Raw genomic sequence first — 16089 nt, forward strand, 5'->3', positions numbered from 1 at the left:
TTTAAATTCAGTTTTATTGTGTTGTCTAAATGATATGCAAGGTGTAAATGAGTAGTGTTTTGTGCTGCTGTGAGAGTGATTACATTGTGGTTCATCTGAACTGTGTTTTTTATTATGAAAATACACATTTGTATTATTGTGTGCTATGCTAAAATAGTTACAAGTTCTCCCATGACAATAGTTGAAAACACTGTACTGATACATGATAGTGTTTTGTATAAGATGCAAACTATTGTCTAATTTGTCACTTTTGTTATTAATAAAATTGATGACATATATATATATGCTCTAGAATTAGAGGAATTCTCAGTTTCCTTATCTGATAGTCTTATCCCCTTTATTTATAAGGAACATTGTGGTGATTACTACCAATATGCCTTACTACATGGTGTAGATACTGTATAAACAATTCTATCCTCACACTAAGACATACACACCCCCAAATTAAAAAACAGTAAGTATAGCAAACAGTTGACTATCCTACATTATTTATGCCAATGATGTGTGGATCTACGTAAAAACAGTGGAATCGGTCAAACTTTGCATTCGTATGTCAGTATGACTGTGAAAATGATAGTTTAATTCTACATTTGTTGTGCTTACAAGCTATGGGAATGAGGTGTGTCATAATGCCGTAATGTTTTGTCTTGTCTGAGACAAATATAACTGAGACAATATAGCTGGATGAATGCAAGTAGAAATTGATTAGTGATTCAAGATAGTATACAGATTTGCATGCTGCTATTTTGAATATTAATATTTATAAATATGGTGTTGGGTTTAGACTCTGCCATCTTCAGTGTGCAAAATAATATACCATAACCCCATCTCTGAGTCCCACCAATGAGATATCTTTAGTATTTCCTGTTGTTTTTATATTGTAAATTGAGTGTAAAGGGTGTTCTTGATTAGTGATGGGCGAATTTATTCGGCAGGCGAGAATTTGCGGTGAATTCGCGCTATTTGCCGCCAGCAAATAAATTCGCAAAACTCCAGCCGTTTCGCAAATTCACCCATCACTATTCTTGATACCCATAATGAGATAAGATTGCAGTGTCCTTTTCTGGTTTGCCCTTATATACATTTTATATTGTTAATTAACAGCAGGAAATGAACTATATATATATATATATATATATATATATATATATATATATATATATATATATAGCAGTAGGGAAAACCGGCACTCACGATAATGCACTCGCAGGTCTTAGAAAAAATAAGTGGATTTTTTATTTGTGGACAATCGCTGACGTTTCGGCTGATGCAAAGGCTGTTGCATCAGTAGAAACGTCAGGTAAAACCTGCAGGTAAAACTTAGTCCCTTTGTAAAATGTATAATAAAGCAATAGAATTCTTAATGAATCAGATAAAATTGAGCATAGGACTGGCCAGATATGGGATGACTTTGACGTAGTTGGCCAGCTTAAATATATTGCAATATATGGACAAACAATCCCTGTGTTGTTTAAAGGGTAAGGCATTTTTTAGTAGCAGTATGCACAAAATGTCTGTCTTAAATATATTGATAATGGGTTGAGTGCAGAGGACTCTTGTATTTGACTATATGTATTTTGTGGTCACAGCCTCATTGCACCCCCGCCTAATGATTTTAAAAATTAGTGGTGAGCACAACTTTCCCTTTTTATATATATATATATATATATATATATAGATGCAATCAGAAGCACTCACGGTTGCAGTGATCAAAGTATCTCTTTTATTGGAGTGTCACAAACTACCCCACATCAACGCGTTTCGGTTCTCTCAGAACCGTCGTCGGTTCTCTCAGAACCTGACGACGGTTCTGAGAGAACCGAAACGCGTTGATGTGGGGTAGTTTGTGACACTCCAATAAAAGAGATACTTTGATCACTGCAACCGTGAGTGCTTCTGATTGCATCTATTTGTTCTCCTTTGAGGAGCACCCGGGACTTGATTCATTGAGGGTGAGTGCCGGTGAAGCATTTGATTATATATATATATATATATATATATATATATATATATATAAAGACTATTCTATCACTCGGCAAACCAATTATAAAAGGGCCAGATTCAATTCAGTGAGAAAAAGGTTTATCATATGAAAAGTCATGAATGAGATTCAATTTGAGATGCAATTCAATTAAGAAAAACGTGCTGTTTATCAAGTGAAAACTCCATTGAAGTCTATGGGAAAAAACTGGAACTGAATTTAGGGAAAAGTTTTTACTCCTGGAAATTAATCTCGTTCATGTCTTCTCACGTGTATTGATGGGCGAATTTCTCCCATTTCGCTTCGCCGAAAAATTTGCGAATTTCCCTCAAAATTCGCGAAACAGCCAAAAATTTGCGAAAAATCATGAAATCTGAAAGTTCACAAAAAAATCGTGAAATTCTACAGTTTTTACTATAAAATCAAGCAATTTGAACCTTTTCATGAAAAAATCTAGCAATTAAAACGTTTTCACGAAAAAATCATGAAAATCGGAAATTGACACCGGCGAAATTTCACCAGCAAATTTTCACGGGCGAATTTATTCGCCGGCTGTGAAACGCGTGAATTTGCCGCAAATTCATGCCAGGCAAATTTATTCACCCATCACTTCTCACGTGATAAAGCATGAGGTAACTTTTTCTCATGCTAGTGAATCTGGCCCAAAGTAGGAAAATTTGATAGTGAGTGTTCCAAACATACAGTTGGGTCCATAAATATTTGGACAGAGACAACTTTTTTTCTAATTTTGGTTCTGTACAATACCACAATGAATTTTAAATGAAACAACTCAGATGCAGTTGAACTGCAGACTTTCAGATTTAATTCAGTGGGTTGAACAAAAAGATTGCATAAAAACATGAGGAACTAAAACCTTTTTTTAACACAATCACTTCATTTCAGGGGCTCAAAAGTAATTGGACAAATTAAAAAACTGAAATTAAAATGTTCATTTCTAATATTTGGTTGACAACCCTTTACTGGCAATGATAGCCTGAAGTCTCGAACTCATGGACATCACCAGATTCTGGGTTTCCTCGTTTTTAATGCTCTGCCAGGCCTTTACTGCAGCGGCTTTCAATTGCTGTTTGTTTGTGGGTCTTTCTCTCCGAATTTTAGTTTTCAACAAGTGAAATGCAGCTCAATTGGGTTCAGATCAGGTGACTGACTTGGCCATTCAAGAATATTCCACTTCTTTGCTTTAATAAACTTCAGGGTTGTTTTGGCTCTATGTTTTGGGTCATTATGAAATGCCTCCCAATCAATTTGACTGCATTTAGCTGGATTTGAGCAGACAGTGTCTCTGAACAACTCAGAATTCTTTCGGCTGCTTCTGTCCTGTGTCACATCATGGATAAACACTAGTGTCCCAGTGCCACTGGCAGCCATGCACACCCAAGCCATCACACTGCCTCCGCCATGTTTTGCAGATGATGTGGTATGCTTTGGATCATTAACTGTACCACACCTTTTCTGTACTTTTTTTTGTCATCATTCTGGTAGAGGTGGATCTTGGTTTCATCTGTCCATAGGATGTTTTTCCAGAACTGTGCTGGCTTTTTTAGATTTTTTTTAGCAAAGTCCAATCTAGCCTTTCTATTCTTGATGCTTATGAGTGGCTTGCACCTTGCAGTGCACCCTCTGTATTTACTTTCATGCAGTCTTCTCTTTATGGTAGACTTGGATAAAGATTTGCCTACCTCCTAGAGAGTGTTGTTCCCTTGTTTGGCTGTTGTGAAGGGGTTTCTCTTCACCATAAAAATGATTCTGCAATCATCCACCACTGTTGTCTTCCGTGGATGTCCAGCATTGCTGAGTTCACCAGTGCTTTCTTTCTTTCTCAGGATGTACCAAACTTTTTTTTTTTTTTTGCCACTCCTAATATTGTAGCAATTTCTCGGATGGTTTTTTTTCTCTTTTTGCAGCTTAAGAATGGCATTTCTTTTGTTGCAACAGCCTGGGGAACATTCCAGCAGAGCTACACATTTCCATAATTCCTCCATTTCCCCAGATATCCCTTGTACTGCTATGGATGGATACATACTTACTATTGCAGTTTTTCCAGCTTGTACTGAACATTCACCCACCAAGGGATATTTGGTAAAATAGAAGATGTGCTGTGCTAGAAATTATTTATTTTAAAGGAGAGCAGCACTAACCCTTGGCAAAAAGCAAACAATTCCACTGGATAGTCACTGATTGCTGCCTACATCCAATAATTTGGTGTCTCCTTGTCCTTTAAAGAATCCTTTATGTCAATATTTCTCAAACTATGAGTGTAGCCTTAAGGTGGCCATACATGGGCCAATAAAAGCTGCAGACGGGCTGAATCGGCAGCTTATTGGTCCATCTACGCAACCCTCTGACAGGCCTATCCAACTGATATTAGGCAGATGTCAATTGGGCAGGTTGTAAATCCTGTTTACTGGCTTACAGAAGCTTGGGATCCATTAATTTTAATGGTGTTTATTTCCAAAATATGGGCCACTGTTAAATATAAAATTAGACAGGTACTAAAAAGTTTTCTAAATTTACATTTCTGCCATTTTGTTGCAATTTATTTTATGTTTTATGCTGCTAATTGAGTGTGTTAATAAGGCACAAAGCAATTCAAAGACTTGCATTTTCCTTTGGGTTGGAACAAGCCTCAACATGATTCCAGCTGGCTGTTACCCGGTTACCTTATAAACACTAGTGTTGGCTGATCTTTCAAAAGAGCTATTCATTATTTTATTTTTTTATCTCTCTTCATACAAAAATATAATAAGGTTTAGTGGAGAAAACATGAAAGATGTGTCTGCTTTTGTGTATGCTATAAAGATTTGATGGATCAAAACAATTTCAGAGCATTTTAGAAAACTGTGACATTTTCTCCCGTTATCAAAGTATATTGCTTTTTTTGCGCAAGCTGGCAATTAAATAATTTGAAATATTAATTTAATGGAACAACACACATGCCATAGTGAATACTTGTATTATGAGATCCATGGGGTTCTAGATCGGCCACATTTGGATTGCTATAACAAACAAGGGAAAGTTGTGCTCACCACTATTTTTTAAAACCATTAGGCGGGGGTGCAATGAGGCTGTGACCACAAAATACATATAGTCAAATACAAGAGTCCTCTGCACTCAACCCATTATCAATATATTTAAGACAGCGACATTTTGTGCATACTGCTACTGAAAAATGCCTTACCCTTTAAACAAAACAGGGATTGTTTGTCCATATATTGCAATATATTTAAGCTGGCCAACTACGTCAAAGTCATCCCATATCTGGCCAGTCCTATGGTCAATTTTATCTGATTCATTAAGAATTCTATTGCTTCATTATACATTTTACAAAGGGACTAGGTATTGGGCAACATTCACTTACTAACAGTAATTGGACAGTGAGTCTCCAAAGCTACAAAACATTAATTCGTTCAACAACTAACTATTATCACATTATCCCAATTCATTTTTTTGTTATTGCCATATCAGTTGTAGAGATCTAATAGGAGTTTGTACTTGGCTGCAATTATCTCCAGTGGTGCATTTTAGCACCAATTTACAGGTTTATAGTCCTTTAGCAGAGAGGTGTTATGAAAGAATGGACTTTTAATGTCTACTGTCATCTCAGAGTTCTCCTTTGCAGATAGAGAGCTGCAGATACCACAGTTACCAAAGTTAAGCTCTTCTTTTGTGTCTATATATTTCACAGCCTTGGCTATTTAGGGTGTGTATAGCTTCAGGCTAAAATGAGCTTCAATGTTAAGGGGGGTATAAATGTGTTTTTTTTTCTAACAGACTTCCAAAGCAAAATGACAAAAGGAAAAAACAAGATTTGGTGATTAAAGTTATCTAGTTGGGCCCAAAGCCTAGACCTGATGTGCTGGTTCTAGTCCATTTTACAAGAATACTGTCAGTAGTAAAAGTTATATATTGCCTGAAGACAATGAGGCCTATTCAAAACTATTTAAATTGCTCAAAAATGCTTCTTCCCACAGAGCTTTGCATCAACTGTGTTCAGTATTTTTGTAAGCTCAGCATACACAAAAAATGTATTCATTTAGCAATGTTACCAGTCTACTGACTGTCTGGACAGTTTCTACCTTTACTGGAGTATTTAAATCATTGATGTACAATAAACCTGAAGACAGTTGAACCAAGACCCTGTAGGGATTCAGGAAGTTCTAGAGCATGTACTTTTTTCCTGGCACAGAGTTCCTAGCTTCCCATGGCAGTCCCACTTCATGCTTACCACTGGTAGTGGGCGTACCACCCCTCCCCCTGCCCTTATGAAGTGCCAAAAATTGGTGCATGTCTTTGGATTATATTTTGTGACCAGAAAGAGTTGCACATACAAGAGCAACCTACCTAGTATACAGTTTACTGACATTCTGACTTTCAAAGATAGTTGTTGGGCTAAAAGCCTAATGTAATTTTACGCCAACTTTAATGCAGATATATGTGTTAATTCAGCAGAATTCTGTGTTCCACTATGGAAGTATTACTGAGAAAAGAAGCCAGTGCAGATCTCATTTTCATTCACTTTCAAGCCTTGAGATTTTGCAGCTGAAAAATGTAATCAGGACAAACTACTTCCTTTATTTTGACTCCGACTTGTGTAGCAGAGAGCGATGTGACTTCTTTGATTAAAGTGCTTAACGCTGAAATTGTTTCATCAAATCAGAGCCTCATTTCATATTCTACTTTCCTGCCTACTACTTCTGATAACTTTTTGATTGCTCATTTTCGGAGTGCCTAATACATGTAAATAGATCTGCTTATATGAATTTGTCAATAAAGATATCTTTTATTATGAGCCACTCAGATTGCACTGCAGACAATGCATGTTATTAGTGGTGCTTGCGAAGCAAAGCATCACTACTGTTATCTTGCAAACTTATTTTTATTCTTCTTCCGTATGAAAGTTTGGCGCGTAACTAGTCCCGCACCGTTTGTCCTAGACCCATGAATGAGGTGTCAAATTGTGCGGCTTAATCGGGAATGGGGTGGTATGACTTTTCTAAGGGGTGGGTGGTTAATTGCCCCTTGCGGGGGCAATTAACCACCCCGAAAAGTCCCATAGATTAACATTGAGGCCAACTTTTGACGGATTCTAGCGCAGAGAGGGAATCTTGTAGAAACGTTAAATTTACCACATTTGAAGAGGTTTGCGACCTGTGTCAGATGATACCCCACACGAGGGTATAAGTTTTACCCCCGGGGCAGGAGAGGTCCCCAAATTTGCCCCATTGACTTATAATGGGGAATTTATCGAATAATTAGTTTGTCGCAGACCCATGAATGAGGTGTCAAACCGTTCAGCTTATTCGGGAATGGGGTGTTGTGACTTTTCTGTCCTATTTTGGGGACCCAAAAAAGTGAGCGGAGCCGCAAACAACCAATCAGATTTTCCCTATTGACTTCAATGAGAAAATGTAAACAGCTGTAATTCTCACAGTAATAAAGCCAGAGCTCCCAAACTTGGCACCGTGGGTCACTGGGTGACTGCAGCCAAAATTTACAAAAAGTGGGCGGAGTCTACAACAGGCAATCAAATTTCAGCCATTCAATTAAATAGGAAAATTTTAAACTGCTGCCGCTCTTAGACGGTTAATGGCAGGGTCCTCAAACTTGGCACAGTTGGTCACTGGGGGACTGGGATTAAAATTAAGAAAAGTGGGTGGAGCCAAAACCAACCAATCAGATTTCTTTGATTGGTTTTAATGGGAAAAATTAAGAAGGCTGCCATTCTCTCAGTATTGATGTCAGGGACCTTGAATATCACAAATGTGGTCGCTGGGGGTTTCCACTTCAAGTTTAGAAAAAGTGGGCGGAGCCACCAACAACCAATCAAATTTCATTCATTGATTTTCAATAGAAAAAAATAGAAATGCTGCCATTTTTACACATTAAATGACAGCATTCCCAAACTTTGGTATGTTAGTCACTGAGTGACTGTGGTTCACAATTAGGAAAAAAAGGGGCGGGGCAACAACAGCCAATCAGATTTGGGCCTGAGTTTTGCCACGGCAAGCACCACTCACATTTTCTTCAGGAAATGTACCTCTCTAGTTTATCTGAAGCAATGGAAATCTTAATGGACATAATAAGCACATTAAAATAAGTACTGCCCTTTCCAGCAGGTACACTCAAAATAGCATATTTTTTTACTTAAATTAAAAACTTAAACTTAAACAGAAGGAAACACATTTTTATACTGATGTTTGGCTCTGCTTTAGAGAATTACAGTACAATTTGCTGTTTTTTTTTCTCATTTAACATGCATAAGGAAGGATGTGTGCTGAGCTCAAGCAGCAGTAATCACCTTCTCCACAGTTATAGTCTGCAGTTATTTTGCTTATATAGCTTTGAAATTTTGCTTTACTTGCATATCCTTATCTCTTCTGCTTATGAACTGTATGCGTAATTTGATTTTTTACCATAGAGTGCTATCAATGTATAGTAAGCCTTTCTTCTCCAAAATCGCTGTTCTGATTTTCCCAACTACTGGAGAATAATGAAGATTTATATAGGCTTAGCCTTCCCAAAAATAGATGCTATAAATCTATATAAACAAGCATACAGTTAGCTTTCTATTGATACCCTCCCCAAACAAATACTTCACCTTCCTCCCCTGTTTCCCGCAAAATTTTCACCGTTTAAAATCTATTTAATATGATCACTAGGAGACCCTGGGGACATCAGGAGCTAATAACATACAGAAACTTGTGCTGTAAGGTCAAACACATTTTCTAACATGTCAGATAGGAATATTAGGTTATGTGAAGGCACACATGGAATTATTTAGGAAATAATTGGCAAATGTACATAAGATATTTGGCTAAGGGCAGAATTAACTTTCCCCATAGGTACAAAATGCACAATGCCTGTGCCTGTCAAAACAGGATAATGACTTGATCAGGAGTGGCCAATATTTTTAGCATAAATGCCACCCTAGGTATCCTGCACCCTAGAAATCTAGCACAGTAATACAGGACCCCAAATTATGCCTATCCGATCTGAATAAAACAAATATACATTAATAGTGTTCACTATTGTCAAACACCAGTTCCATTTTTAAATGCATAAACTCAATAACCAAAAATATATTTGTTTTATCAGTTCAGCCTGCTTCCTTTCACCCTAGGTCCATTCCCGTCCACAGATCAGGCCCTTTGTATGTGGTCTACACAACACTGTTATTTGAGACTGAAACATATAATGTTAAAGGATAAAACAATTGCCAATACACAATAGTGAAATGGTTTAATACTACTGCCTCTTTGACTTTTTCCATTTTTCCTGAAGGCCTTTTAATTTTCACTCACTTTGCAGAATCCCCTTGCTAATGCATTTACAAATTACTTTCTAGTGGCTGCAGCTCACATGTAAACCCAATAGATCTGACTTTGATAGACAGTGTTTGGAAATGCAAAATATTATTTCCAAGTGACACTAACTGCTGTATTCTGAGAACATTGCAGAAGTTACTTTATCAGTTCCTGAATACATTCATCTAATATGTGTGCAGTGCTAGATTCTTGCAGTGTGTTGTCTATACGATACTAACTCTCATTTTATGCTGGTTCATTCTGAGATAATTGGCTAATATAGCCCTCTAATTCTACATGGAATGGAGGCTTTTTAAATTGGTACCTTCATATAATTATGGGCCTGTAAAGAAGTCCCATAGAATGTTTAAATGTTTGGTTTTGTTTATTAATAACGTCATTGTCGTTTATATGTCAATATATATGTCATCCTGGTTCAAGATTGTATTAATTGGCATTTCTCAGTTTACAAATTTACATTGATGGAAATTCTGAAATGTATATTTCAGTTATAAGAATTCTAATAATCATTTACCCATACTATTTATTTATAGGCCACCTATACTTTTTACCAGGCCCGGATTTGTGGCGAGGCCACATTGGCCCGGGCCTAGGGCGGCACATTTTTGGGGGCAGCATGCCGCCCAGTCGCTCTGTGGGGAGCCTGTGCTCCCTAGTGCTCCGGCGCTCGCACGCTGGCACTTTTGCGCCAGCGTGTGGTAGTGCGGGCGGAGCGCACGGCCTAGGGGCGCCCGCCCAGCGAATCCGGCGCTGCTTTCTACCATTGTGTTTATCTACATATAATGGAGTAATGTAACAATATATCATTCTTTGTTTCATTTAGAGCAAAAATGCTGTTGTCAACGGTTCTTAAACATTCACTAATGATTTATTGAACACCCTGCCCTGGCAAGCAGAACATCGATAATGCAACACAATCGATAACCAACACTCTCCATTGGCAAATTGTCTTATATACATTGCAGTGGGTGCATGGGACTTTGCATCACTGGAATAGCCATTGTAATTCACCTTATGTGACTATACCTCAAATTTCAATGTATCAATGGCAGCTTTTAGTATTATTTTTTAGTAATTTTTATATTGGTGACAAAACAATCCTACTGGGTTTATTTAATGTGTGGATGTTTTTAAGCTTAAGGTTAGGAGATTTACAGAGAAATACCCTTAAAAAAAACCTAGGTGCCAAGCATTGCAGATAATAGATTCCCACAGCTAGAACAGAAATCTAGGAGGCATTTATGTTGTTCTAAATTACCTCTTCAAGGCCACAATGTGTTGCTAACTGAGCACAAACACCACAGAAACAGTTTCCAGCAGAGGAATGATGAGTATTCACTACACCTTGGTTATTGGTTTTATTCTTGCTTTTTGTAATAGCTCAGAACTAGATATATTCGAGAGAGGGAGGGCAAGAAAAGCTTTCTACAACATTTTTAATCCAGCAAGTGTCCTGCTTCTTTTTATCTTTTATGATGATGGCAAGCCATCTGTTCCACTGTGCATTTTATCTTTGTTAGTCCCAAGAGAACAATGTCTGGTGGGATGCTTTATGCCATGCATTTAATAGACTTCCTCATGCTGCATTGGTTATCTTGATGGGCAGTTTATTTTACTCGGTAAAAAGCAAAAAAGCTTTATATTTTATTCGACTAAAATGCTGTATATTTTAAAGCTTACATTGTGAGCTTCCAGGTGTTTGAGGATAATGAAATGTAATTTAAATTTAGCGTTTTAATCATTACTTTTGATTGAGTTTGTCCTAGCCAGTATTTAGTTCCGGTAAATCAAAAATGGTTCATTTTCTCTACCATATCCCCTTACCGTTCTAGCAATTCTCAAAGCCTCATTTTGTATGGGGAATATTTTCATCTGCTTTTATTTTTTTTTTCCTTTCACCTTACATCTTTATGCTGAAAATAAAGGTCTAGTAATCAGTAAGATTCACACACTTAAAAAAAATGTAGATTTGAAGAATGATGTCACTTGCTTTTTTTTTCAGATCCATATGTGAAAATTCACCTAATGCAGAATGGTAAGAGACTGAAGAAAAAGAAGACAACAATCAAAAAGAATACACTCAACCCCTATTATAATGAATCTTTTAGCTTTGAAGTGCCATTTGAACAAATACAGGTAAATTAAATTTTATTTAAGCCAGACTTTCAAATAAAAGCCCTGCAGAATTCCCAAAGCAGGTTCAATTTGATTCTGAAGGTTAGGGCTTGTCAGCCCAAATTAATTTACATTATAGAGAAAATGGTGGGTATATCACTGGACTCCAGGGGGCTGATTTGTCAACCTTCTAATTAAAATTTTCACTGCATATTCAAACTTTTTTGCACTAAAACATTCATAAATTGGAATTTTAGAGATTTAATAATCCCAAAAAAAAACTTAAATACTGGAATGTAAAAATGTGGCATATAAAAGCTGACAGGTTTATGTAGAAGTTAATGAAAGTTGTCATGGGCAAAATTGAATTCCAGTTTTTTGAGTTTTATGAATTTTCAAACTTTTTTGACATTGGGTACCCATTGAAAATGATGAGCAAAGAACGAATTTGCTGCGAGTTTTAATTATGGTTTTAATCTATTGAGTTTTTTATGTTCACATTTTTTTCATTAATAAGCACACATTTGAGTAACTTTTCTAATTTATTATGATTTCTAAAAAAAATGCAAGGATCTGTTCTTCAGCATTTGGTGCCTTACACTGGGGACTGTACAAACTTGCATGGAGATACAGCAACGGTTCTATAAAAAACTCCCAAGTAATAGTGAGAACTGAAGTGCCATGAAAAAGGTTATATGGATAAGAATAAATGAGATTTTACCACTCTTCCGCACATCAGATTTGACAGCTAATTTGCCTTATCGTAAGCTGCCTGCAAGCCAAAAGGAAAATGACGTGAATTTTGAGGCTCTCTGTAGATATGATGACTGTATGGTGTATTCCCCATCAATTAGTGCATTCTTGTTCAAAATAGTTTTGCAGTCAAGGCTGGTTTGCTTACTTATAGTTGGCTCACGAAAAAGACTTATTAGTCATGACTAGGTGAGTGTATGGACCCAAGGTTTTTTTAAAGCAGCCCTGGGCCTAATTCTGCTAACTTTACCTTTATATTATTTCTTTCAGAATACTAATATACTTCATTATGAAAGGGATTTACTTGTTTGATTTAAAGGCAATTTTGGTCAAATCGTCAAAAATAATCACCTTCTGTGCTATAATATATTGTATTTTTTTTCTCCTATTTCAGAAAGTCCAAGTTGTCGTTACTGTTTTGGACTATGACAAGATTGGAAAAAATGATGCTATTGGCAAAGTGTTTGTGGGCTACAATGGCACAGGTGCGGAGCTCCGACACTGGTCAGATATGCTGGCCAATCCAAGGCGACCAATTGCACAATGGCATACTTTACAACCCGAAGAGGAAGTGGACGCAATGCTTGCAGTCAAGAAATAAAGAACAAACCGTCCTTTCTGCAGTTGCTCACATAGTGCTCTTTAGCCAGTATATGTAAATACCTCAGTAGGATGGGTCGTCTCATGTCTTACCATGCATTCCTTTTCCAAATCAGACATAACTAGCCATTTTTTGCACAAATTTAATTGTCCTTACTTCCCTCAAGAACAATATTAATGTGTATCTCACAAATGCCCTCTTAATGTTCTTTTAAGCAATATAGTGTGTAGATAGAGCATGACTCAATTTATTATCACACTCTTGTAAATACCAGTATGCCAACATTTATTTCAAGTCTGTGTATTTGTATGTTGTAAGTGTTTCTTAATATGTGTATACTTAGATGTTTTTAATAAGATGTTCTATTTTAAATTATGTAAATTGACTAAATAGAAAAGAGTTAATAATATATTACAGGTTATCTATTGTATCGTCCGCATTCCAGAAGAAATTCCAACTTGTAAGGCACTAGTAAAGTTGCACTGACATCTTAAAGGACAACTTAAATCTGAGCTCCACCAGATACATTCGATTTATAGAGACGCATACATTCCTCATTATGAGTTAATTGGTTCCCATTTGTAGAGTTCTGTCAGAAGCAACCAATCAGATGAGAGCAGCTCTATCCGTAGCGGCCCCTCAGTTCAACATAGTCACTAGTTGCCAAGTAAATGGCATATGTATATAAGTGTTAACTTAAATGCTCAAATATGTATTTTTAGAGTTGGGGAAGAGAGGGGTAGTAAAGGGGAATAAATCTTTAATAATATACATAATACACAGAAAAAGGGAGAGGGGTTTCCAGCTTTTCTCTATGTGTCACATGTAAGAAAACAGACATCTTTCATTACAGTCATCTCTGTAAATTTTAGCTTTCAGTATAACGTCCGTCTTGTGATTTGTCTGTGTAATCCCACATGTTTTATGTACGTTGGGGTACAAAATACAAATTGTGAGGCATACTGAGCTAGCAACGCATTGTGCAATTATTACACGCATACCATTTTCATAGTTCACAAACAGTATTGTGACCCAATATATAAAGACTAAACTGACTTAGCCATAATTCTGAATGCACTTCAAGTAAAGCCAAAACAGCTAGTGAACTTTTTTTATATACTATTTGTATAAAGAGTTTTAATTTGTCCTTTAAAAATGGTATTAACAAAGAACAAGTGCTAGCATACTGGAGCACCCTCTTGTGTATACTAGATGCTCATTTCAGGAGGAGTTTTTAAATGTTTTCAATGTTATTATGTAGTAAATGGCACTATTATGAAGCTATTAGTCATTCCATAAGGCTCTTTATCCATTGGGTGCCAGAGTGAGATCTAACCAAGAGAATTCCAAATGAAATGAGCACCATCATGGCATCCAATGGATTTAAGGACTGCTCTGTGTATCACTGTGACTGCCGTGTGTGCTTAGATAAAACGTAGTTCTCTCAGTGAATAGCAATCAATTCTTTAGTGATATTGTACTGATATACTGCCATCTCTTTCTACTGCACTGCTGAAGGAGAGCATAGCACAAATAGGTTACTATGGACCAATTTGAATCTGGGAGCTATGCTGGAACTTGGATTAAAAATATAGGTAGATCTCGCAGCATTTTTAGCACTGTGCAATGTAGTCCAAGAATTTCCTCTACAATGATAATCCAGTTATAGGGTAATATAATATAATTCACGTATAGCCCAGAATATCCATATCATATGTTGGTCAGGGTTTTGCCCTTAACCATAAGGATTTTTTATCTGTGTATGTAATTATTATTTTAATGACATTGTTGTTAAACTGAGCAACAAACAAGGGCATTATACACCCAAGTTACTTTATGTAGAGTCGGAATATCTTTATGAATAAGGATTGTATAAGTACACCAGTAACTTTGCCAATGTTCATAAATTGGATATATTAAATACAAGATGTGTTAGTGATAAAGTTCAGCTATTTTATTTTAGCAGCAACTGTTATGGTTTCATGACAAGCTCTATTCGCTTTATTGGCACCTGGTATTTCTGGCCCTCCAGGGCACATGGAATGTAGGACACAGGTCTGCGTGCTGCTTAATATGAAATAGTGGGCTATGATTATACATTGCAACTGACCAAAATGCATCAGTTTTTTTTTTCCCATTTCTTGGTTATATATGTGTAAATCAAATGCACAACATGCAGGTCCAGCCCAGTAACATATCAGATGCACCCAAACCTGCCAAATATTTCCCAGCATTCCTCTTTGAATTGAATTTTTTAGGGTTAATACATTGTGCAATGTGGTGCATAAATCTCTACAACCACACAGTTATATTCCTTCTTCTATCTCCATTTGAAATGCAAACGTTGCCCATAAACCAGCTAACCCTCCAATATATCTGACTTGCTGACCAAATATGGGCATACAGTAGTACACTTAAAGGGTCATTTATTAACTACAGGGCAGGGTGCAAAAAAGGCACCATCTGATGTGTTTTGGACCCTGCCTTGCATCTTGAAATATTGATGCAAGTCTCTGAAAATATTACAGAGAATGCATGTGCGAACCTTGTATTCAGGGGTGGCATGTAGGCTCCTTAGTGCACTGGGTTGCACAGATTTTAGCACAGCTTGACACAATGCATTATTATCCCTTAGAATGATTATTTAAAGTGGAATGTTATGATCTACATTGCTTTTTGCCCAGTGTAAGGTTTTCTCTATATTGAAAAGCCACATCTACCTTTTGGACAACGCTGTGTAAAGTCTTAGAATCTGATGCTGTAGAAATCCTAGTTGCCTTTGTGTATACTTACTGCCTGCTTGAGTGTTTTTATGTGTGAGTTTTTCTCTTGTATCTCGTAGAAACGTTCAGGTGTTTACTCTTGCCATAAGGCTCGTGTCCCACGGGCTGACAACGTTTGCTGTGTATACCTTCATTTTTGATGAACTGGTTACAATTTAGTTTCACTTTGTGTAGTGAATCCCACTGTAAAGTTTTCTGATTGTTGTTAAAAATCTAAACATATTCAACAAATATTCAATAAAAATATTTTATTTCCGGTTTGCGTCTTACAGCTTCAGCTCATTAAAAACACTGAATATATGCCTATTATATGATATGTGTGGAACTGAGACGAAAGCACCTACAGTTTTTGTCCTGAGTTGTAAGTGTTTCAAATGGTTGGAACAGAAGCAAAATAACAATGTTCTCAAGACACTGGTAATGCCATTGGTTATAAATATTATAATATATATTTATTTTCCCAGTGTGTACAGAGACACACATCCACCTACGTCCCAACATTCACCAAAC

At 36.7% G+C, this 16089-nt stretch overlaps 1 protein-coding gene across 7 annotated transcripts in view; it reads left to right on the plus strand.

The window, feature by feature from the left end:
* LOC108711107 (synaptotagmin-1) overlaps window positions 1-15837 on the plus strand; it is a 308629-nt gene extending 292792 nt beyond the window's left edge. For all 7 annotated transcript variants that reach the window (XM_041586373.1, XM_041586368.1, XM_041586370.1 and 4 more), the window contains 2 exons: window positions 11330-11463; window positions 12590-15837. In XM_041586373.1, coding sequence (XP_041442307.1) covers window positions 11330-11463; window positions 12590-12796 — 341 coding nt within the window. In that variant the 3' untranslated portion in view covers window positions 12797-15837. The remainder of the gene's footprint in view (window positions 1-11329; window positions 11464-12589) is intronic.
* Window positions 15838-16089: the final 252 nt, after the last annotated feature.

Source organism: Xenopus laevis, chromosome 3L (genome assembly GCF_017654675.1).
Source record: "Xenopus laevis strain J_2021 chromosome 3L, Xenopus_laevis_v10.1, whole genome shotgun sequence".
NCBI classification, from domain to species: domain Eukaryota; kingdom Metazoa; phylum Chordata; class Amphibia; order Anura; family Pipidae; genus Xenopus; species Xenopus laevis.